General features: G+C 42.7%; 1 protein-coding gene across 5 annotated transcripts in view; it reads right to left on the reverse strand.

The window, feature by feature from the left end:
- The window catches only part of LOC113224859 (pro-neuregulin-2, membrane-bound isoform), a 196,416-nt gene extending 173,836 nt beyond the window's left edge, over positions 1-22,580 (reverse strand). For 4 of the 5 annotated variants that reach the window (XM_026454478.2, XM_026454477.2, XM_026454476.2 and 1 more), the window contains exon 1: positions 21,668-22,501. In XM_026454478.2, the coding sequence (XP_026310263.1) occupies positions 21,668-22,355 (688 nt within the window). In that variant the 5' untranslated portion in view covers positions 22,356-22,501. Of the gene's footprint in view, positions 1-21,667 lie in introns of all 5 variants that reach the window. The other variant, XM_026454474.2, reaches the window with a different exon arrangement.
- Positions 22,581-23,016: the final 436 nt, after the last annotated feature.

Here is a 23,016-nt window from a genome sequence, read left to right on the forward strand (position 1 = left end):
AGCAGCAAATGCACCACTGCATTTTAGCAAGATCTTCTCCAAGCAAAGGTTGAGAAAAAAATAGCTTTTCATGTAGAAAAAAGAAAAATGAAAGTTTGCATACATAGCCCAACTGCCTCAGAAAAGAGTTAGTTTACGTCATCACATCCTCTATGCCATCATTTATAAAGCACAGACAAATTTCAGAGATGTTCATGTATGGGGGTGGAGGGTAGAGTGAGTACTTCTCGGAGCCAATGAAGTAGGACATGCCTGCCAGAAGAAGTACTCTATCCTGTGTCTCAAACTCCTATTCTGTGGCCTTGCCCTTTAAGTCCTTGGCAGAAGGACCGTGAGTAGGTTATGCAAAAGGCACTCTCAGAGCATTAATTTTTGAGTGAGCAAACTGGTTCACAGTTGTGATAATAACAACAGCATACTTTCATACAGCACTTGGCAATCTTAAAGCACTTCCACAGACATCATCTGCTAATCCTCACAATATCCCTGGTAGGTAAGAAAAGCAAATATCATTAGCCCTATTTTACAGTTAACAAAACAGGCTCAAAAAGGTCAGTTGTCCCAAGGTCACAGAGCCAGTAAGTGACACATGGAGTTTAAACTGACATCTTTCTCTCTCTCTATGCTAGATCTGTGCTTTCTGTTTTATGAGACAAAGTCTGAGGTTAGGACTATTTCAGCATGTCCAGTGAAAAATTCCGTAAGTAATGCCTGACCTCTGAATTTTGAAGTTCTGCTTCTACTCATCACTATTTTGCCAGGAATGGTCCTTTAAGGCCTAAGGTGGGTATGGGATACTGGAATGGACCATAATTTTCCTATGCCCTGGATGTCACTGTCCATGACCTAAGAGACAGCAATCTCAGCACATTCATGTCATACTACACAAAGAACTCAGGATTCAATAAAATATCACCTCTGCAACGACAACATGAGCATGGCCTAGTATTTTATTAATGCCTTCTTGAGTTCAGATAGAAGGGCCATGGGATTCCTGAATACACAGGCAACAAGGACAATGAGAACTTGATTCACCTCTGGTGGCAGGGAGACCTCTGAAGAGCAACGGTAGAGAGCCAGAAGTGGTCTTCCAGCCTCAGAGAGGAAAACAATGCATGACACAAGCTAACAAGCCTTTCTGGTAGGGAATATTAAGTTTATCCTGAAGAAGAGCTTAGATATCTGCATGCATAAAAGAAGGCTTCATCTCCAGCCCTCAGCTCTTTCCTTCCTGCGGTCAGACCTCCAGGAGTCCTCTGCCCTTACAGAATCAACAATCCCTGCCTTATTTGTTTGCCTGGACTTCTAATTCTACATCTCCAGTCCAATCCTCTCACTTAGGCTCCTGCTTTCTCTCAAGGCAGTCCCAGCCCTCTGTCTTACTGCTTCTCCAACTCATACTTTATGCTGCAGCCTAACTAGAACCACCTGCCATCCTAGTTCAGGTTTGCAGAACTAGGTACTAAGCTAGGCATTGTACAGTGTGCTGGTCCCAAAACATGTTTTAATTTTCTTTGTGATTTTATTCAAGCTTTTATGTCTACCAAGAATGACCTTTCCCTACTACCCACTACCAAAATGCAACTTGACCCATCTTTCAGGGTCTAGCAATAATTCCATCTCTTCCTGGAAGTCTTTTCTGATATTCTTAAATACATATTTGTCCTCCCTCTCTCCTTCCTTATGTGCTACTGTCTCTTACAGCACATGATTTAGTACCCTTATGATTTCACCATTTGCCATTTCCTCATTAGCCCTTTACAAGCTTTTTAATGCTATGTCCACGTTGTACTCATCCTTTACCTTTCATGCAAAGGGCTCTGCACAAAGAAAGCATCCAACAAACATCTGATCTACTATCTACCATATTTCTGCTTAGTCTCCTATCAACAAGAGGGAGTCTAGCATAGATTGCCCGGGTTCAGAATCCTGGCTCTGCTATTATAGCTTTGTGATCTTGGGAAAATTATTAACCTCTTTATACTTGCGTTTTCCCCTTTGTAATAAAGATGATACTAACAGTATTTATTTTATATGATTATTATGGGAACTAAAATGAGTTAACATTTATAAAGTGTTTAGAACAGTGCCAAGTACACATTAAGTGTCACATAAGTATTTGTTAAGTAAAATAGCTGCCAAATGCATCATTTTCCTTCTTAAAATTGCTTTTCCTCATAATTTATCCATTTTTGTTAATGGTGCTACTATTCTTCCCAGCTTTCCAAGATCAAAACCTTGACCCTTTTTTCTCCTCAATGCCTGCTACTCAGCTCATCACCAAGTCTCACAGATTCATGAAAGACACTGCCTAGTTTACCTGCCTCTTCCCCCAGTTTTCATGGCTTCTAGGAGTTTATAACACCCTCCTTGATCTCCAGAACATGCATCTCTACCCAACTCCAGTCCAATATGAATTGTGTAAACAAAGTATTTGAAAACATTCTTCTCTTTCTATCATATCTCTGCTCTAATACCTACAATGGCAACCTATCACCTCCAGAAGCAAGTCCAAATTGCTTTGTCTGTCTCTACAGATCCTCTTTAATCTGGTCCTGCCCTCCTTTCCTAATCTTATCTCCCCTATATCTCTACCCCAAACATGCTAATCTCCTTGTGGTCCTGTAAAGACATCTGCTTGTTTCTACCTCTGCTGACATTGTCCTTTTGGCCTAGCACCCTATCCCCTATCTGCCTAAATCCCCCAAATCTATTTATTCAAGGCTAACCTCCAGTCCTAACTCTGTACTAGAAAATTTCCAGTCTTAATTTATCTTCTCGTTCTCTGAATCCTATAGTGTATTTTACCTTTTTGCAATTATTATATTTTGCTTTATGTCACTTGCTACTGATTCATGTGAGTTTGATATCCCCAAATGTACTGTAAACCTCTCAAGATCAAGATACATGATTACTAGACCTCCTTAGCATCCTTCAAAGAAAATACCAATCAAGGAGCTTTAAAAAATCCCTTAACCAATATTTGATTTTGAACTTGCCTCTTACTTCCTTTTGGAGTCAGGAAGTGGAGAGAATGGGACTGCACACCCACCTAGCTGATCCTGTATGCTGTGATCACAGATGGTGTGGAAACCCTACCTGGGGGATTTGCTATAGCCAAAAAGCCTGTTCTTTCTGTTGACAAACGCCAACAATCTCTGTAATTTAGGTTGCCATATGGTTCGCCCAGCCCTGTAGCAAAATTGGTTTCTCAGGAATATCAAAGAGACCAAGCAGGCCAAGTCTCCTATCTATGGAGTGCAGAGAGGTCACCTTGAGCTGACCCTCCCCAAAACAGGAAGGCACAGGATCTCCAAGGACAAGCCAAAGGTCAAACAGATGTAAAACTGACATCCCCTGAGAGACCTGTCAACTGAATCTACCCCTTCTCTGGAATCCAGCAACAGGCTCTCTCCCCCCAAGACTCCTGAGACTACCCTAGAGGAACCCAGCTAGGCAGGGCAGAGGGAAGAGGTTACACTATCCTCACTGTATGGACAGAGATGCCCAAAGTCATGGTTTTATTTTTGTTTTCATAGTACCTGGTCCTGAGGGTTAGTAACAGAGTAGAACAATTTTTTCTTTTTCTTTTTTTTTTTTTTTTTTGAGACAGAGTCTCGCTCTGTCTGTCTGGAGTGCAGTAGTGCAATCTTGGCTCACTGCAAGCTCCGCCTCCCAGGTTCACACCACTCTCCTGCCTCAGCCTCCTGAGTAGCTGGGACTACAGGCGCCTGCCACCACGCCTGGCTAATTTTTTGTATTTTTAGTAGAGACGGGGTTTCCACTGTGTTAGCCAGGATGGTCTCGATCTCCTGACCTCGTGATCCGCCCGCCTCAGCCTCCCAGAGTGCTGGGATTACAGGCGTGAGCCACTGCGCCCGGCCAGAGTAAAACAATTTTATCACCAAGCCAGTTGTCCTAATTTGGGAGGGACGATCCTCATTTTTTGATCAACTCTTCATCATTTCCCCCATGTTCCCTCTTTTGTGGATTTCAAAGGCAGGAGGCGGTCAGGGCCCCATTATCTTCCTAAATTGCCCTAACCCCTCCCATCCAATTATCACAATCACAGACTTATGGAAGCTGCTCAGGTTTGAGACTCAGAAGGAAATGCAGGGGAAGTCCAGCTTCAAGAAAGAAATTCAACATTTGAGACATCTAGATTGTCTCTCAACCCAGGATTTTGCTAAACTTTTCAAAGAAAAACTCTAAACGCATGCAGTCTCTATATTTCGAGGCTATTTTTATGCCACTTACCTAATAGGCTCAAACACTCTCTTCACAAGCTCTCACAGCTGAAGAAGAAACTACAGTTTGCTGAAAACAAAAGCCCAGAATGTAAGTACAACCTGCTCAAGGCCATACAGAAAGCAGTGGACTGAGACTGAACCCAGGGAAGCTGATTTCCAGGAAGGACTTTCATTATTTCAAAACAAAACAAACCCCTGACAGGTCTGATTAGTCTCCTCTTCCTCAACTAAACACACATAGCCCAACAACACTCCTCTGGGCCACCTAAAAGCAGCTGCTGTCACTTCTGCTTGCCGGATTCAGACTGCAATTCTGCCATTCCTTTTCAACAGTCATCCTGTGCACATATCTGCCATCTCTGTAGCACAGCAGAAGGCTCTAAGTATCAAGAAGGCCCTGGATAAATCACTTATGATAAATAAGCCTTGATTTTGAACCAGCTTTCCTGGCTGTGTTCCTTGTGTATGGCACATGCAGGTACACTGCAGAGTCACACAGAAGAAATTGTTTTTTCACTAATTTTTCCCTCAGTGTTTATTGAGCTCCTATTATGCACCAAGTACCATGAAGTTGATCGGGATACAGTGGTATAAAAAACAGCCATATTCTCCAATCCTGAATAACCTTTTCAAGGTGCTTCCCCTAGAAGCTAATAAAACACAGACTCAAATTCACATATCAGAGATTTGGCTTTTTTCTAAAGTGACTGTCTCAATTTACTGCCTTCATATTTCTATCAATATATATATACCTAAGGTCAATTTCCTTCCATGAGCCAGACGCTTATTCCCAATGGCCAGTTTTAATCCCAAGATAAAATCCTGAGGTCACGCTCTTCAAGTCACCCAGCAGTTGTTAGTTAACTTAAATAAGGCACAAAAAGATAAAGAAGATACATCTTTTGCTGCAGCTCTATCTTGCACTCAGGAAGCTCACAGTTTGGAGGACCGCACACACACTTGCCCTCCTCCCCCATCCGATTATGCCAAGTGATAGACTAGGCCTTTATGTTTACAGAAGAGCAATGAACTGCTACAGAAACACAGGAGGCCATGATTCATTCTGACTGAGGGGATCACAAAAAGCTTTGAGGAGTAGTGGAATCTGAGCTAAGCCCAGAAGGAAGAGGAGGCAAGAAACTGACTGAGAAGAGGAAATGGAAAGGCATACTAAGCCAAGGAAACAGAATAAGCAAAAGCACTAAGGGATACAAATGTAAAATTTGTTTGAAATTGTCAAGTAGATAATTTTAGCTATGGCAAAGAGTGAATGTGGAAGAGTGGACTAAGGATCACAGATAGGTGGGGGCCAAATTGTGGAAAGTCTTGCATGCCCTGTGAAGAAGTTTCTCTTTATGCTACAGGAAATAGGAAGCTATTGAAGATTTTTGGGTTGGGAAGAGATAATTACTCTGCTTTAGAAAGTGAATTCTAGCAATAGATAATAGAAGAGAACAGAGACTCTGAAACTAGAGAATTCCATTTACAGCTACTAAGGCAGGCTAGGTGAGATATAAGTATCCAACTAGAAGCCAGGCACAGTGGCACATGGCTGTAGTCCCAGATACTTGGGAGGTTGAGGTGGGAGGATTGCTCGAGCCCAGGAGTTCCAAGCTGTAGTATGCTATTATCACACCTGTGAACAGCCACTGTACTCCAGCCTGGGCAACACAGTAAGATCTCATCTCTACAAAAAAAAAAAAAAGGAAAGAAAGAACATAAAAGTTCCAACTAGAGTATCATGAATGAAAAGAATTGGATTGGGGAGACTTTGCAGTAGTAAAAACTGTCATGACTTGTCAATGTCCTCTATACAGGGGATGAGCGTGAAAAAAGAGTCAAAGATGATTTTGACATTTCTAACAGCTTGGAAGACTAGATAAATGCTGTTATTTAAGATAGGAGTGTCCTAAACATAACAGGGTATGGCAAGAAGATACTGAGCTCAGTTTGAGACTTTTTGAATTATATCTTTTGTTAACACCTCGGAAAGATCAAAGGCAATGCCTCAAAGAATATTTGAGACAAACAAAAGTCCTTTTGTGGGTCTTTTTTGTTTTTGTTTTTCAGACAGGGTTTCACTCTGTCCCCCAGCCTAGAGTGCAGTGGTGCAATCACAGCTCACTGCAGCCTCAACCTCCCAGACTCAAGTGATTCTCCTGCCTCCAAAGTAGCTGAGACAACAGGCATGCTCCACTATGCCTGGCTAATATTAAAAAAAAAAATTTGTAGAGATGAGGTCTCTACATGTTGCCCAAGCTGGTCTCAAACTCCTGGGTTCAAGCAATTCACCTGCCTTGGCCTCCCAAGGTACTGGGACTACAGGCATGAGCCACTGCACCAGGCCTCCCCATAGATCTTAAGAATGTGCCTCACAGATCCTTTCTATTAAATAATAGGAATTCTACAAATCTTAAAGAGTATTATCCCACTGCAGCCTCAGAGGGAACTCAAAGTACAGAAGAGCTTATGTTAAGAAGATTTGTGGGTGTGGCTTTTGTCTAAGGCAGTAAACCCCAATAAGATTCACTGGAAAAACCATACACTTTTTAAAAGAAGTATATAGTAGTCTCCCCTTATCTATGGTTTCACTTTCCATGGTTTAATACAATAGGATATTTTGAGAGAGAGACCACATTCACATAACTTTTATTACAGTATATATTGTTATAATTGTTCTATTTTATTATTATGTGTTGTTGTTAATCTCTTACTGTGTCTAATTTATAAATTAAACTTTATCATATGCATGTATGTGTAGGAAAAACACAGAATGGATAAGGCCTAGTACTAGCTGCGGTTTCACATATCCACTGCGGGTGGAACATATCCTGCATGGATGGAGGGGGCTACTATACCAGCGGGAACATCACCAGCTTGGATGAAAAGGGACATCTACAAGTAGGAAGCAGGCTGAGAAAACTGCTTAGCTGCAAACACAGGCTACCTCTTATGGAAAAAGTAATTCAGAGGACAGAACCAGGAACCATAGGGTAGAACAACAAACAGTGAAGAACCATTCTCAGGCAATAGGACTGAGACCTACTCACATTCCAGGCTGGATTTCAAAACTGCTAGGGACTAGAGACTGATGTTTCCCTCCTTTCTAAATGGAATCATCTGCTGTAGATAGAATATTAAAGAGACATGACAACTAAATGCGACGTAGGATTCTAGATTGGATCCTGGACCAGGAAAAGGCCATTAGTAAGACAATTGGCAAAATTTGAATAAGGCCTATAGATTAGCTTATAGTATTGCATCCATACTATTAATGTCCTGGTTTTGATCATTTTACATGTTGTGTCATTTGAGGAAGCTAGGCAAAGAGTATTTGGGAACTCTGTACTATTTTTGCAACTTTCTTGTATTATAATAAGTCTGAAATTATTTCAAAATCTAAAGAAAAAAATAAAAAGAGTCATTTTTAAATGTAAGTGTTACCAATTTTTTAAAACAGCATCTGTAGTAGTTATCCCAAATCTATCCCAGTGTTGTATTTGGTGTAGAGGACAGATAACTTGTCTCTTGAGTTCAGTCTTCAGATCAAGAGGAGCAGTACTCGAGTTGCTGTACTCATGGAACCGCATTGAGGAATCTCAAGTTCACATAGACCTGATTGAGACGATGAGACTGTGGCTCCTGAACCTGAGCCTAATGCCATAATAGATGAGACATTGACCAGGGGGCAGGGGGGAGGTTTTGGGTAGGGATGAGTATATTTTTCATGGGTGAGGAATATAAATAATTTGTGCCAGAGGTCAAACTGTAATGTCCACAAATGCTTTGACCTTCCTTCCACCAAAAGGTGGTGTGTAATTCTCCTCCCCTTGAATCTGGTCAGGTCTTACTTAGTAACTCTCTTCTAATAAGTAGAATGTGGTGGATGTGATGCTATGTGACTTCTGAGGCTAGACCCTAAGAGACAATAGAGCTTTTACCTGGCCCTCCCTTGGGATGCTTATTCCTGGGCCTAGCCTTGGTACTGTGAGGAAACCCAGGCAAGGTCCTTGGTCCTCAGACCTGGCTACACTCCCAGATGAAAACCAGCCAGAATTATTTGCCTGACATGTCAGAGAAGAAACTTTGAAATGACCTTGTTGCAACAACTGTCTGACTGTTCAGCCACCATCTGACTAAAATACATGAAAGATACTAAACCTCCTAGCTGAGTCCCTCAATTCCCAGGACTGTGAGAGATTATAACAAATAACTGTTGCTGTGTTAAGCAACTCCATTTTGGGGTGTTTTGCCATACCACAATTGATAACTGTCATAGGCAGGTAGAAACTGGGACTCAAAAAAATTAAGGGACTTTCCCCAAGTTTGCACAGTGAGTAAGGAACACAGTCAGGAACAGAGTCACATACCCATCTGAATCAAAAGTCATTCTCTTTCCACTAATGACAGACATGACAGTAATTGCAGCTAGTCTGCATTGGATGTTTTCTGTAAGAAAGCACTGTTCTCTAAGCACTTAATGTGGAGTAACTCACCAAATCTTTATCACAATGCTATGAGGTAGGTATTACTGTGAGCCCCATAATATAGCCAGGAAACCTGAGGCACAAAGAAGTTCATTAATTTTCCCCAGGTTATCCAGCTAGTAAGTCACAGAGTAAAGACTCGCCTTTAAAAGTCAGCTCCAGGCTGAGGCAGAAGAATTGCTTGAATCTGGAAGGCGGAGGTTGCAGTGAGCTGAGATCGTGCCACTGCACTCCAGCCTGGGTGACAGAGCAAGGCTCTGTCTAAAAAAAATGCTCCAGCGTGCAGTCATAACCATTCTGCTATGAATAGATGAAACCTTAAAATCAGATTTCATAAATTGAGAGAAGAACCAAGGACAACCCCTAAGGGACTGTACCCTCTACAAAGTGGTCAAAAGAAGACATGGTGATGGAATGACCTGAGAAGGAAAGGAGAGGGGAAAGAGGTGTGTCAGAAAACCAAAGGCTATGACAGCATTCCTGGAGGAACCCATGGCAGGATCCACAAACCAGCTTCATTTTTTAAGGCTGATTGGGTCAACTGCAAGCCAACCATAAGGCTCCTCTCCCAAAGCCACATTGTTAGTAGCAAACTCCTCCACAGAAAGTAATCTTTGAACCCTAGAATGGAGAGTTATGTCATTGGATTACTCCTTGAGTCATGTGGACAGAGCAGCACTATCGATCGCCCTTTTCTCCCTCTTACAATGAGAACACTCACTCCTACTCTGGAATGATTAGGTTGTTATTTAACTTCAGACATGAGGAAAGTAAACTGTTGTACTTAAAAAATATATATATGGTTCATGACCTTGACCCAATGAAGCCCATCAAACCCACTGGGACTCTTTACCAACTCAATGTTTTCTTTTAGACAGAGCTCCCTAGGATGCACTAGTTTTAGGTGTTCCCTTTACAGAACTAAACTAAAACCAATGTTTTTAACTTTTTTTTACTTCTGTAAAATAAGCTCTGGACGTAAGACAGACCATTCACCAGAGGCCCTGAGGCTGTAACACCACACAGGAGAAGTGCAGAGCCCACATTGCACGTAGGCATAGGTGAAGCAGGGGAAAGCCTGGCAGAGGTGAAAACAGCACTTCCAAGGGAACCAGTCTCAGCTCCAGCTCCCGTTTGCCCTCTCAGTTGACTGAGTGTAAACCATACACAGTGGAAACGTACTTAGATAATTTACACAGTAAGAAACAAATACAGAAAGCTCCCTTCCAATCTGGGAGCCACCCATGTGCCTCCCTTCAACTTACAAATTAGATTCTTTCCAGCAGAAAGACCTTTCTCCTTTCTCTCAGAGGTGGTAGTGTCTGGCTCTGCCCAGATGGTAATACTACGTGGCTCTACATGGTGGGATTTTCTTAGCATTGGCCTGAATCACCTGGGCTGAGCTCTGCAGGTGCCATCTGAAAGGAATCTCTGTCAGTACTTGCCCAAGACAACTTAATGTATATGTTACTAAGACACCAGTGAATGTTACTAGCCTTTTTGGAGAAAGCATTCCTTTTGAAAATGAGACCTGGAATTATGGAAGATGACTTCTGGGAAGAAAAAAAAAAAAAAAAAAACAAAACAAAAAAAAAACTCCATGTTATGTCCAAAAGAATCCAACCTAAGGGAAACTTAGCCAGGTTTGCCAGATTTGGTTCCACCCTCATCCTATCCCAGGCTTGTGCCTACCTCCCCACTAGGTTTGTTAGACCTAAGGTCTAAGGAAGGGTTGGCAATTGTATACTAGAAATTTCTGGAAATTTTCCTGATTCTTGACAATGGGGGAGAAGAATGGATGTTACATTCAGAGAAGAGCAATTCTATCAGCAGGCCTAAGTAGAAAGGAAGGAAGCCAGGTGGGATGAGGTGAGAGAGGTGAAGCCTCAGGTAAGAGAGGGTCAGAAGTAAAACCCACTGTGAAAAAGAAACCAACCAACAGTAAGCAGTCAGACAGGCTGTCTTTGGAAGTCTCAGAGTCCTTTAAAAGCAACTCTTCACTTAACAGGCCTTGGATTCATCCTGTGACAACTGGATCCTGTCATGGTGTGAGACTCCTTTCTTTTTTAAAAAAAAATTTTGTTTTCACTATTTTTCCCCTAAAATCAAATCAACCAGTAACAATGCTAGAAAAGTTGCCCTGGATGCAGCCCTGCTGTTTTCTCTCATCCAGAGACAGAGATTCAGACATGACAGATCATCTGCTTAATCACTACCTGATCCACCCTGACTGGTAAATAAACCCTCCTTTCTAAAGCCATACAAAGTTACTCCAGAAAAGAGGCATCAATGGGGCAGTGCTTAAGAAATCTATTGCTGGTCTAAGCAAGTGCAGCAAGGTGCTGTATTGAGATCATACCTATGGCCAAAGGCACCAGTGGAAGGGACTTAGAGACTCAAGGACACTGAGTGCCACAGCCTTCTGCAAGGTGGTGTCCAACTTGGAGCTGGAGGAGAAGCCCACACCCTACCCAATACTTCAGCCAAGCAGACATGGCAGAAAATGCCTCATTTCAAGGGAATGGTGAAAGAATGAACATACCAAAGGAGAAACATTAGGAGAAAGCATTGGGCTCCCACCACCGCCCTTTCAAAACGAAAACCAGCGATCAAAGAACAAGTACTGGCCTCCAGAAGCCCCTAAATTGTCTACTAGGCAAAAAGGTACTATTCCTAATTCGTGATCTCAGCTTACTACAAAAAAGGCACCTGGTCATACCTCTCACCTCTGAAGGTATTCAGCCTGAAGCATGAAGAGGCCAGATTAAGAGTGCACCTGGGCATTCCAGTGAGAGACCAGAATAAGGAATATCCAAAAAGTACCGGTGGCAAGTGAAACTGGTAAATTTTGCAGAATGCCAACTAATCAAAACACAGAGAAAGAACACAAGCCAAAATGTTGACATACATGAGAAAAATTACCTAGGGATAATTCTAAAACTCAACAAAAGAGGACAATTACTTGCAAGAAAAGAAACTATGGACTACTGAGAAAAAAAAAACAGAACTGAAACATGACGAGGAAGCAAAATTCCTCCCTCATTGAAATGTCTGAAGGCACTTTTCATGGTTGTCCCTTAGCCTGGGCTGTCATTTGATGAATCTTGATGTGTCTAGGAAAAAAGTGGGCAGCAGAGAAAGCAAACGCTCCCACTGCTCGCCTTTTACTTGGCAATACCAGCAATCAAATATTAAAACTTCACCATATTTTAAGTTACTGCCCCTAAAGATCTTACCACCAGGTAAATGAGATAAGACACTGGTCCATCAAAGGATAACTAGCAATGTATGGCATTAAATGATGTGTTATATAAATAATATAGGCCACAAATACTAATACTTTAAGAATAAGAAAAAATAAAGACTACTTCTTGAGGTCAGGGGATTCATGGCCAGCCAAGGACCTGTGGGGTAATAATAACGAACAAATATTTAGAGGAAGAACCCCCAAATGCATTACTTTCTGTGTTTTCATTTTCTATAAACATAGTGATAGCACTTAATAGACTTGTTATGGGTATTAAATGAGATAATGCATGTAAAATAATTGGCAGTCTTTGTCCTACAAACACTTAAAGAGTAAAGTTTCATACTTTCATCAGGTTTCACATAGCAATTAATTATTTAAAATAAAAATAAAATCACACAAACTCAAAATATGTCACCTGTTACATGATCACATCTCTATTCCTCTGACCTTAGGAAGCCACCAGATATATAACAACTCACTACAGAAACAGGAAAAGAGAAAGGATGAGTGTGAACCCATCCCCAACCCTGGAAACCCCCAAATCAAAGCAGGATGAGTCAGGGACCCTATCTGAAAATAAGGAAGCTTTCAGCCATCTTCCAGGGACTTTCAGCAACTTCTCCTGACAACAGCAAAAATGTAAGATAAGACCTACCGAAGTCAAAGAGCAAGGCTGGCAGGACTCCAGAACTTGGTTCACCCCACTAGTATGATGGGAGTTTGAAAGAGACACTGTGGATTATGCGTCTTAGTCCTCCCATTTGTGAAACAGAGAAAAACAATATCTATCTGCAGCCTTCTCAAAAAATTGACCAACACATACCTATGAGCACATCAAGATCTGTAGGCTACTTGGGATCTCCACAGAAAGAGCATTCATATCCTGGGACTCACATGGGTGTCTCCACAATGAGACCACACACATAACGCATTCTCTTCTCACCACCACCTCCACCAGATCTAGCCCAATAACTCTCAAGTTGAAACAAATGGGGATATCTGGGAGAAAAACATAGTTGTTCATAAAAATGTTTCCTCTTGCCTGCCCCCGGTCTTCTTCTGGAACTTAATATTTTCATTTACCTAGTCTTCCTGCTCACTTTGGTTAATAATTAACATTTGTTAAGCAAATTATATGTTAATTATTTTACATGCATTATTACATTTAATACTCATAGCAATTCTATTAAGTGCTATCACTATCTTCATTTTACAGGAAACTAAGATGTAGAAAGTAACTTGCCCAATATCACCCAGCTGGAATATGCAAAAGATGGTTTCCTTTTTTTTTTTTGAGACGGAGCCTCACTGTCACCCAGGCTGGAGTGCAGTGGTGCAATCTCAGCTCACTGCAACCTCTGCCTCCCAGGTTCAAGTGATTCTCCTACCTCAGCCTTCCGAGTAGCTGGGACTACAGGCGCGTGGCACCACATCCAGCTAATTTTCTGTATTTTTAATACAGATGGGATTTCACCATGTTAGCCAGGATGGTCTCGATCTCCTGACCTCATGATCCACCTGCCTCGGCCTCCCAAAGTACTGGGATTACAGGCGTGAGCTACCGCGCCTGGCCGCAAAAGATGGTTTCTAAACCCAGGTCCATCTGACTGCAGAGCTCAAACTCTTAGTCATTACGCTGTTTTGAGTTGACTTTTTTTTTTTTTTTTTTGAAGGAAGGGCAGCTATTAAAAACTTTTAGCTGAAATCATACTTAATTGTGAACATCTCAATGTTTTCCTGCATGAATAGAAAAAAAATGTCTGCTCTTACCACTTCTATTCAACATTGTACTTTGGCAGTCCTAGGCAGTTGTAATAAGGCAAGGAAAAGAAACAAATGAGAAACAGATTAGAAAGGAAAAAATAAATATCTTTTTTTCATTGACAACACAATTATGTACATAGAAAATCCCAAGAAATATACAAAAAGAAAGTTGATAGAACAAATAAGTGAATGTATTCAGGTCACAACATACAAAGTCAATATATGAAACAAAACAAAACAATGATATTTCTATATACTACAATGAGTAACTGAAAAATGAAATTAAATTAATAATACCATTTATAATAACATGAATAGAATGCCATAGCAAAAAATCACGAAACTTCCAGCTAAGTTTAACGAAATGTGCGCAAGACCCATTCACTGAACTACAAAATGTTACTGAGTTACTTTTAACCTAAGCCTTCAAATACTACTTACATAATTAAGAATAATTCGTCAGCCTAGCATTCAAGACTGATTAAAATATCACCCTAGGCTGGGCGCAGTGGCTCACACCTGTAATCCCAGGACTTTGGGAGGTCAAAGGGGGAGGATCACTTGAGCTCAGGAGTTCAAGACCAGCCTGAGCAACATGACAAGACCCCATCTCTGCAAAGAAAGAAAGACAATATCACCCTAATCTACCTCTCCAGGCTACTCTACCTCTCCAGGCTACTCATTTTCATTTCCCTTTCATTCTGTTTTTTTTTTTTTTTTAATTCCACAAACATCCCCCCTCTAATACTGAGAATGCTGCTCTTGCTGCATGAAATACATTTAATCAATTGATTCATCTCTATTCCCAAACTACTCTCACCTCAACTATCTCTGATTATTGGAAATCCTTCTCAAACTACTTCTCCAAGAAACGTTCTTTAATCTTCTAACCAGGTATTATCTTTCTTTCCTTTTTGACTCTTCTCCTCCTCCCAAAAGCACTATGTTGGCATATCTTATAGTGTTTATCGTATTCTAAGTTACATTACTGTTATATGATTGTAAGCTCATTGGTGATGGCGACTGTATCTGATGCAGTTCCTCTAAAGTAACTTGTTCTTTACACAGAATATATATTTAAATACTTGTTGAAGCAAATATTTAAAAGATTGAATTAAAAGAAAGTTCTTTTTGTAATAAAACTTTTGGGATATCAAATTGCATCACTGTCACAATAGAATTCATGATGTCCTGACTTTTGCATGGGCTGGACCAGGTGTTTAGCCATTTTGTGACCTTCCTCTCATTCAATTCTGAGGAATGTTAATTCAGCCTGGCTTCTGTTAGTTGGATCAATATCAAGATCAAGACCAAGTAAAACATCCCAGTGTAAAGGACAAAGACAGATCCTCAGTCTTTATATAACAGATCAGGGAAAGAAGGTGTAAGGGAGCCAGTGTCCTCAGCACAGGGCAGGAAACTGTGAATGATAAACAGAACTGGGGATTCAGTTTCTGGGGAGAGAAAAAAAAAGTAATCTGATCATCACATCTTGGAGGTCTGCGTTGCTTGCAGAATACAGAAACTTTCTACAGTACCTAGGCCTCTGCTGCTCTAGAAACATCTGCAAGGGTAAATGAAATGTTAACCACCAGTCCTGTCCCACACTCAGGAGGCTAGCAGCACAATCTGGTCCTGAACAGAGGCATAGAGCAGAGCTGACAGGCTCTGGAAGTGTCAGGCCTCTGTCCCAGAGAAGGTCCCTGGAGATGGCTATTTGGATCTTACTGCATATACAAAGTGGGAAGGGAATGTTACTGTAGAATGGAACTCATATGCCACACTCTCCCAACTAGCCAGAGAAGGAAGGCTTCTTAACTTTATTTCATAATTATCAAAAACATTATAGCTGATTAGCAGCAATTAATCACACTCCGTAAGTGTGAATTTGTCTTTTGACCCCAGACTGGCAAAAGCTCCCTAGCTCTTTGCCTGGGTACAGGATGTCCTTTCATGTCATCCTAATACCTTTTAATCATCCTCTATGTGTGCTTCAGTTCTTACAACCTGACATGGAGCTCTAGCTCAGCAAGATTCATCTGCATGTATTACTGTTTTTAAAGAAGTCTGCTTTAATTAAATATAAAAGTCATTGTTCGAACTTGTCATAATTTAGCACTTCTACCGATTAATTCATCTACTTTCCCTAGTTTCTTAAAGAATTCCCTGTATCATCTCTTGAAATTCATAAACTGGACTTATTTCTATGTACAAATTCCAAAAAGTAAGTGGGAGGAGAGGGTTAACTTGCTAGAAACAAGTAAGACCAAAATCCCCACACCTTATACACCCATCCATCCAAGCACAAAATTTGGGGGGAAATTTCTCTTACTTTTAGTGTAAATTATACTAACAACACTTCAGACCTTGCAAAGAAAGATCTAAGAACAAGTTGTTGAAAACTGCATTGGGGAAACTTCAATGATACTGATATCACCATTCCTCTCCCAAATTTTCAAAATTGCCAAATGCCACTAAGCAAACAGCGTTTAGAGGGTTAAGATTTCTGCTGTTTTGATATTTGCATATTTACTTTTTTCCTATTTATCCAAGTGGCAATTCCCTCATCCTCTGAAATTTTAATGCTATGTTCAAATCAGTTACCTTAAATGTACTTCAGAACAGTATTCAGGTAGCTAAATTCCCTGGAATTGTACCAGCTGTGCATGAATATGGTCCAAATCAAACTCTTCATTGACAACTGGGGACTCTGGCTTCTGAATGAAAATCAAAGCAATCATGCAACTGTGGAGTTTTCTCTTTTTATCTGTGAAATCATGTGATCTCCCACATGGACGCTACTGTGAGATCACCAAGCGGGTGAAACAATAAGAATTGCTGTATGGATTGAGATGCAGCCCTGAATCTCAGTGATAAACCTTTGGATCTCTCCTTTGAGCATCCCAATTAAGACTTATAAAATGTATTGTCATGGAAAACTTAATGGCAAAGTATCTGAAAAATAAGTTGGTATTTTCATTCCTGAATCTTGAATTATATCTGTGAGGTAAGGTATTGAGAAGAGAGGATCCTTTAACTAGACACTTGAGATAGAGGACTCAGAGATCATTAGAACTAGGTGGATAAGATCTTGGGCCAGGTTAAGAAAATATGTACTACCTGGGAAGAATTTACCACAAAATTGACTTAATGGCAAAATTAACATTCTTCCTCTGTCGAAAGAAAATATAAGACTACTTTGGGCCGGGCGCGGTGGCTCACGCCTGTAATCCCAGCACTTTGGGAGGCCGAGGTGGGTAGATCATGATGTCAGGAGTTCGAGGCCAACCAGGCCAAGATGGTGAAGTCCTGTCTCTACTAAAAATACAAAAATTAACCAGGCGCAGTGGCAGGTGCCTGTAATCCCAGCTACTCGGGAGGCTGAGGCAGGAGAATCGCTTGAACCAGGGAGGCAGAGGTTGCAGTGAGCCAAGAATGTACCACTGCACTCTAGCCCGGGTGACAGAGCAAGACTCCATCTAAAAAAAAAAAAAAAAAAAAAAAAGACTACTTTGAAAAACATTGTGTTTTTAGAGAAACACACACTTCAAGAATAAATTATTCTTGAATATTTTACCACAGAGCCTTAAAGCTGGGTAGCTGAGAACGGGGGTTAAGAAGGAAACTTTTCTTCATATATTTTTATGTATTTTCTGAATTTTGAGCCATATAAGTGTGTTACAGCTCCAAAAATATAAATATAATTTTGTAAAGAAAAAAACTAATTGATATTAGAAAATAAAATTAAAATTCCCTAGATAAAAGAGGATGGTAAAGGGGAAGCACATTTGCTTTGATTAGGGGCCAAGAGGAAGTTAGTCACCTAGATTGTTAATACACCACCATCCCTAGCTCCCAAACTGTTTGTTAATTCAAACCGAAGGTTGTTTTATTTTTGTTTAAATTTGGGGGTGGGCAAGTAGTAATCTACTTTCCAAAAGAAAAAAAATAAGAGGGTCTTTTCCAGGAAGATCTTTATTCTCCACCGCTCAAATCCCATTAACACTAATCAGCACAATGATTAAGCACATTGTGGTTAAGTACTCTAGTTGATAATGATTCTTTTGGAAGAAAGGTTCCCATAGCGACAGGTAAAGGCTATCATCAAACTCAGCTTTTCAGCACAGGACTTGATGTCACAGGTCAGAGAGTTAAGATTGTTTTAGTATTAATCTGGAGGCTTTCTTTAACTTCACTTGACTTTACCCATTCAAATGACACTGATGGAGAGCCCTTCTATAAACCAGGCAAAGTACGAAACACTGGGGGGCAGGAGAGCTAGGAGAAAGAAGACCTCAAAGATAAGCTATTGTTCCTGCCCCAAGAATTGCAGTCTGCCAAGGAAAGCAGCCACTACAAGAAATAATGACATTAGGGTGGTAATTCAATCCTTAAATCTGCAACCATGCCTCTAGTCCTCATCACTAGGACTGGTCAGTTTCTAATCTAGTTTCACTTTCCCATCTTCAAGCTGCAGCACAGCTGGGTTTCCAGCTGGCTAGGGAAGAAAAGATTCTTTAAATAAACAGCATTTTAAAAATATGTAGTCGCTTTTGCTATACTGAATTTTGTGAACCACCTTTCTCTAATATGTGAATCTGGGTGCCACATTAATTTAAAACTATCCTAAAGAATGTAAAATTCCCCAGGAATACACCTTTCCTTGTTTAACAACGAAGTACACTATACACTGGAAAACCGCTAATCAGGAAATCCCAAAGAAAGAAATGATCTTTATTTTTTATGCTGTTTACTGCATCTATTCAATAAGGAAACTGCTTAAAAACATGAACATAAGAAAACAACAAGATAGGGTGTAATTATACCAAAATATATGCAACCATCTTTTAAAATGCAGGACTATTTGCAGAACAGGATGCTTTTATAACATTGTACAGTGTTGCTAATCCCTGCAAGGTCTTTCTAACTCTTTTTCCTTGCCTTTCCACAGTAGGTACAGAAAACACCTCCCTCCAAACATGCCATCTTCTAAGAAATGCAAAGATTTTACTCAACTCTATCACCAGATGTACTCTTTCTGGATAAATGATACCCATTAGATATGTAAAAATACCACTCTGGCAGGTCTTGCTATTCCAGCAAGACCCCTGTCTACCTTTCCCCACCTTATATCACAGACTTCAAGTTAACATTTCAGGGTGGAAATGAGCCATTTACGAGGACTGATAAGAAGAGGTCCAGTGTGACCTCCTGCATTGATGCTCCTGAGGCCAATTTTTAAACACAATATTATCCCTCCATATGGCGCCCCCCCCCAAAAAAAAACCCACAAGATTTCTAGATGACCTCCCAGGGAACCACACCTCTCAGAACCTACACACACTCAGACCTGAAACTAGCTAAACAAAGCAACAATGCAACCTCAGTTGCTCAATATAACGGCCACGACGACAGTTTCCAAGTGCCAGTTTCCCTATTTTGCAATGGGCAAATCTGCTCCAAGGAGAAAATGTTCCCAATGACCCTGTGGCCCAGAGGGCTTTCTTTAGAATAGAAAACAGAAAATGAATTTGTTAGTTATTTCCTGCTAAGCACAAGGACAGTGTTGTGGTTAGTTAGGATGATTTTGTTTCCTTATTTAATATACCATTACCAGTACATGTTTTCTTTAACCACACAGCAGAAAATAAGAAAATGCAGTTTATGCTCTTCTGTTATATTATCACCAATTCCACAAGTCTCACAAATAGGTACTTTAATTTCTAGTCCCCTTATATAAGGCTCCCCAAAATAGTACCTATTTATACACTTTCCTTTGAATATCAATTCAAAGCAATTTTTTGCATTCTAAAATGTTTACTGTCATACACATTCCTGATCCTTGATAATTTGTGATATGTGAGGGCCCTTCCTTTACCAGTGATTGCAGTTGTAAATATATCTTTTTAAGAACTGTACTACACTTGCTATTTTGATAATATGAGATGATCATAATCTAGAAACAGACCATGTTCCTGACCCTCAAATCTTTCATGATTTCTGCATTTAACTGTTAAGCTATTAAATACTCACTAGAACAAACAATGTGTAATTGATGAGGCATATTGTGTTGGGGGAAGGAGAAAGTAGAAGGAGGGAGACAAGGGAGCAGTTACTCTATGGGGTTGTCTGACAAAGACCGTCAAGTCCTCAGTGGCCCAGACTAGCGATTATGTGGAGATATACACTGTGCAAATGCAGGAGCAACTCACCAACAACCAAACAGAAGCTGTCCTTGAACAAGGTTCAATAAATATTTTTACTATCTATTTTCCACTGTATAATACTGTTTCACAGCTTCCCAAGGGATCTCAGATAAAATACTCAATAGAATAAAAAACTAGAAATTCTTAGCTGGTCTCTGCTTGTCATCATAAAACATTTCAGAACATAAAACTAATATTAAAAAGCAGTCGACAATATTCCTAAGGATAATGTCAGGGTGATAAACTGCTGTTATCCCCTAAAGTTTTCCCCTCCTTATTAAGACATTGCCAAGATTCTTCTCATTAAAGTGATCACAGTTTAACATAGTTAGTGCCTAGATATACTCCCATAACTAAACTCCTAAAATTTGCCTCCTGAAGGGAGTGGGGGAGGAAAGCTTCCAAAAGTCATAGGTATTGATCTAGAAAGATGAGGGCAGCAAAACTTACTATAAGCTGTTACACATATTTTGCTACTCAAACAAAGCCTGTCTACACTACCTAGAATCAGTTGGTAAACTGGCAAACATACCAATTTCTATGAGAGTACAGGACGTCTATTATAATTCAGCGATTACACAGTCCAGCAAGTCATACCACATGCCAACAAATTCAGCTTTAGTTGGGACAAAAAGAAACCCCAACGTGAATAAGCACAAGACGGGCTTACACCAAATACTCCAGTGTGGGTCAACTTGATATGAATTATCTTACTAAGAAATAAGTACTGGATTCAGGGACAAGAAGAAAAAGCTCTTAGACTGACATTTATTTGACTTTTGACATGGGAGACTTCCGTTCCCAGCTGCAGAGATCTACAGATTTCAGTGTTTTGTTTCTAATCACCTGCATTCCTGTGCAGCATCCAACATCATGAAGATGAAAGATGCAGTCAAATACATCTGGCGAGTAAGACGTTAGAGCTGAACTTAAAGCATTCAGCAAAAGTAAGTTACTCTCTTTCATCATCATCGCAATCAACAGACCTTGTAATATCCCCCAGAAACAGCTATTACAAAAAAAAAAAAAAGAGGTGACTGCTTGCTAGTCTTAAGAAAAGGATGGGCTACCTGCTTAGCAAAGACAGGCAATCACGATGGAGAAAAAACCTGGAGCCACATGGAGGACGGAAAACAGTAGCAGAAAAAGTCCAACTCTGCCTGCGCCAGCTGTGTGGATGAGCAGAGCAACGAGCCCAGGGGAGGAAGGAGGGGGCGGGGGCGATCATTCCCTAGGAGAACTTGTAAGCGGAGGCCTTCACAGCCTGGGAGTCTGCCCAGCTGCTCCTGCAGACCCTGCCAGCCTGGGCACGGCAGGCCCGCGGGAGCAGAGCGGGCAAGGCCTCCGAGGGTCACTCCTGACACAGCCTCAGGCCAGCACCGCCAGGACCTCTCCGTTTTTCCTTCCGCTACTGGGCTATGATGGCAGCTTTCCAGCCCCACATGCCACACATCAGCCGCAGATCCCCGCTGGCACAGGCCAGCGCCTCCCTCCGCCCCCCGCCCCTGGCACACTTTGAGCCTGATCCTCCTTCTCTCCAGCCCCAACCCCCTCACCCACCGTGCCAGGCGCCCTGCCCAGGGGCGGCCCCACCCCCCAGCGCCCGGACTTTGCCAGGCCCGGGCACCTGCAGCACCTCCCCGCCCCACCCCCATTCTCCACCACCTCGCCCCTCCCCCCTTTCTCCAGCAAAGGGAGGGGGCGACTCACCGCAGTCAGTGCACAGGATCTTGCCCACCTCTTTCTTGAGATTTTTGCCGTTGGTGTCGAGGGGGGCAAAGGCCGTTTTAAAGACTAAGGGCTGTTCTGTGGGCTCCAGGAAAAAGATGTAGCGCTGGTTCCTTTCGAGCGGCGCACAGGAGCCCACGCTGATCACCTGCTCGCGCTGCAGCCCCCCGCTCCGGAGCGGCCACTTGTCCAGCACCTTTACCAGCGCCACGCGACCCGAGGCGGGCGGCTCTCGGGTGCTGTTGGAGCTGGAGCCGCCAGCTGGGGCCAGCCCCTGTACCTTGCCCTCCACCACCACGGGTGCCTTGTACGCCTGGTCCTGCACCGACTTGAGGCTGGGCGAGTAGCAGGCGAGCGACACACCGAAGAGCAGCATGGAGAAGCCGGGGGCCGGGTCGCGCCTCATGCCGCCGGCGGCTGCGGCTTGCGAACGGGCGGCGGCTCTCCGGGCTGCGGAGCTGCGGGGCTGCGGCTGTTGCTGCGGCCGCGGCTCTGGGGGCGCAGCGGGACGAGAGATGCTGCTGTTGTTGCTGCTGCTCCTGCTGCTGCCGCCGCTCTCGCTGCTGCTGCTGCTGCTCCTCTCGCTGCTGCTGCTGCTGTCGCTGTAGCTGCTGCACCGACCCTTCTCCAGTGGCGGCGGCGGCAGCGCTGAGCAGCAAACCTGCCGCATCTGGCCAGGCCATTTGGGGGGCTCCGCCGCTCAGCCGCCGCCGCCTTGGGAGGGGAAACAGAGCCCGCTGGAAAACCGGAAACAGCGTAACGTTAGCGCCTCTTAGCCCTCCACCGGCAGCCCGGGGAGGTGGCCCAGCTAGGGCAGGGGGCAGGCGGCAAGCGGGCCGCGATGCGCAGCGCGGCGCAGCGCAGCGCTCCCACCCTGTGCGCCAGGACCTGGAGGAGGATGCGGAGGATGGGACGCCCGCCCACTTGCTCTCTCGCGCCCCCTCTGCCCCCGGACTGAGTGGGGAGCGCGGCTTCTGCAGGGGAAGCTCGGGACTGCACTGCTTTAGTGCCCGCCTTCAGCCCGCAGGGGCGAGGGAGGAATCGTGCCACCCTTTGCTCTCGGGATTTATCGGTATGACAGTAGGGGTGGTGCGTGAGGAGAAGGCGGAGAAGAGATAACGGGCTCCTGACACCATCCTGTGAACGTGGGAATAGAACGCAGGGCGTGCCCCCTGCCTTTGGCCGGCAGTTGTAGGAGCCAGAGAGGTTGCCATGGCCAGGGTGGCCGGCCAGCCTCTCTCCTCTTGGGCTGTCCTCTTTCCTAGGAGGACCCTGGAGCCCAGCCCCTAAATGATACCACGTGCTCGGTCCTGCCACCGCCTGGTGAGAGC

The sequence above is a fragment of the Piliocolobus tephrosceles genome, chromosome 4, assembly GCF_002776525.5.
Source record: "Piliocolobus tephrosceles isolate RC106 chromosome 4, ASM277652v3, whole genome shotgun sequence".
Classification (NCBI taxonomy): Eukaryota; Metazoa; Chordata; class Mammalia; order Primates; family Cercopithecidae; genus Piliocolobus; species Piliocolobus tephrosceles.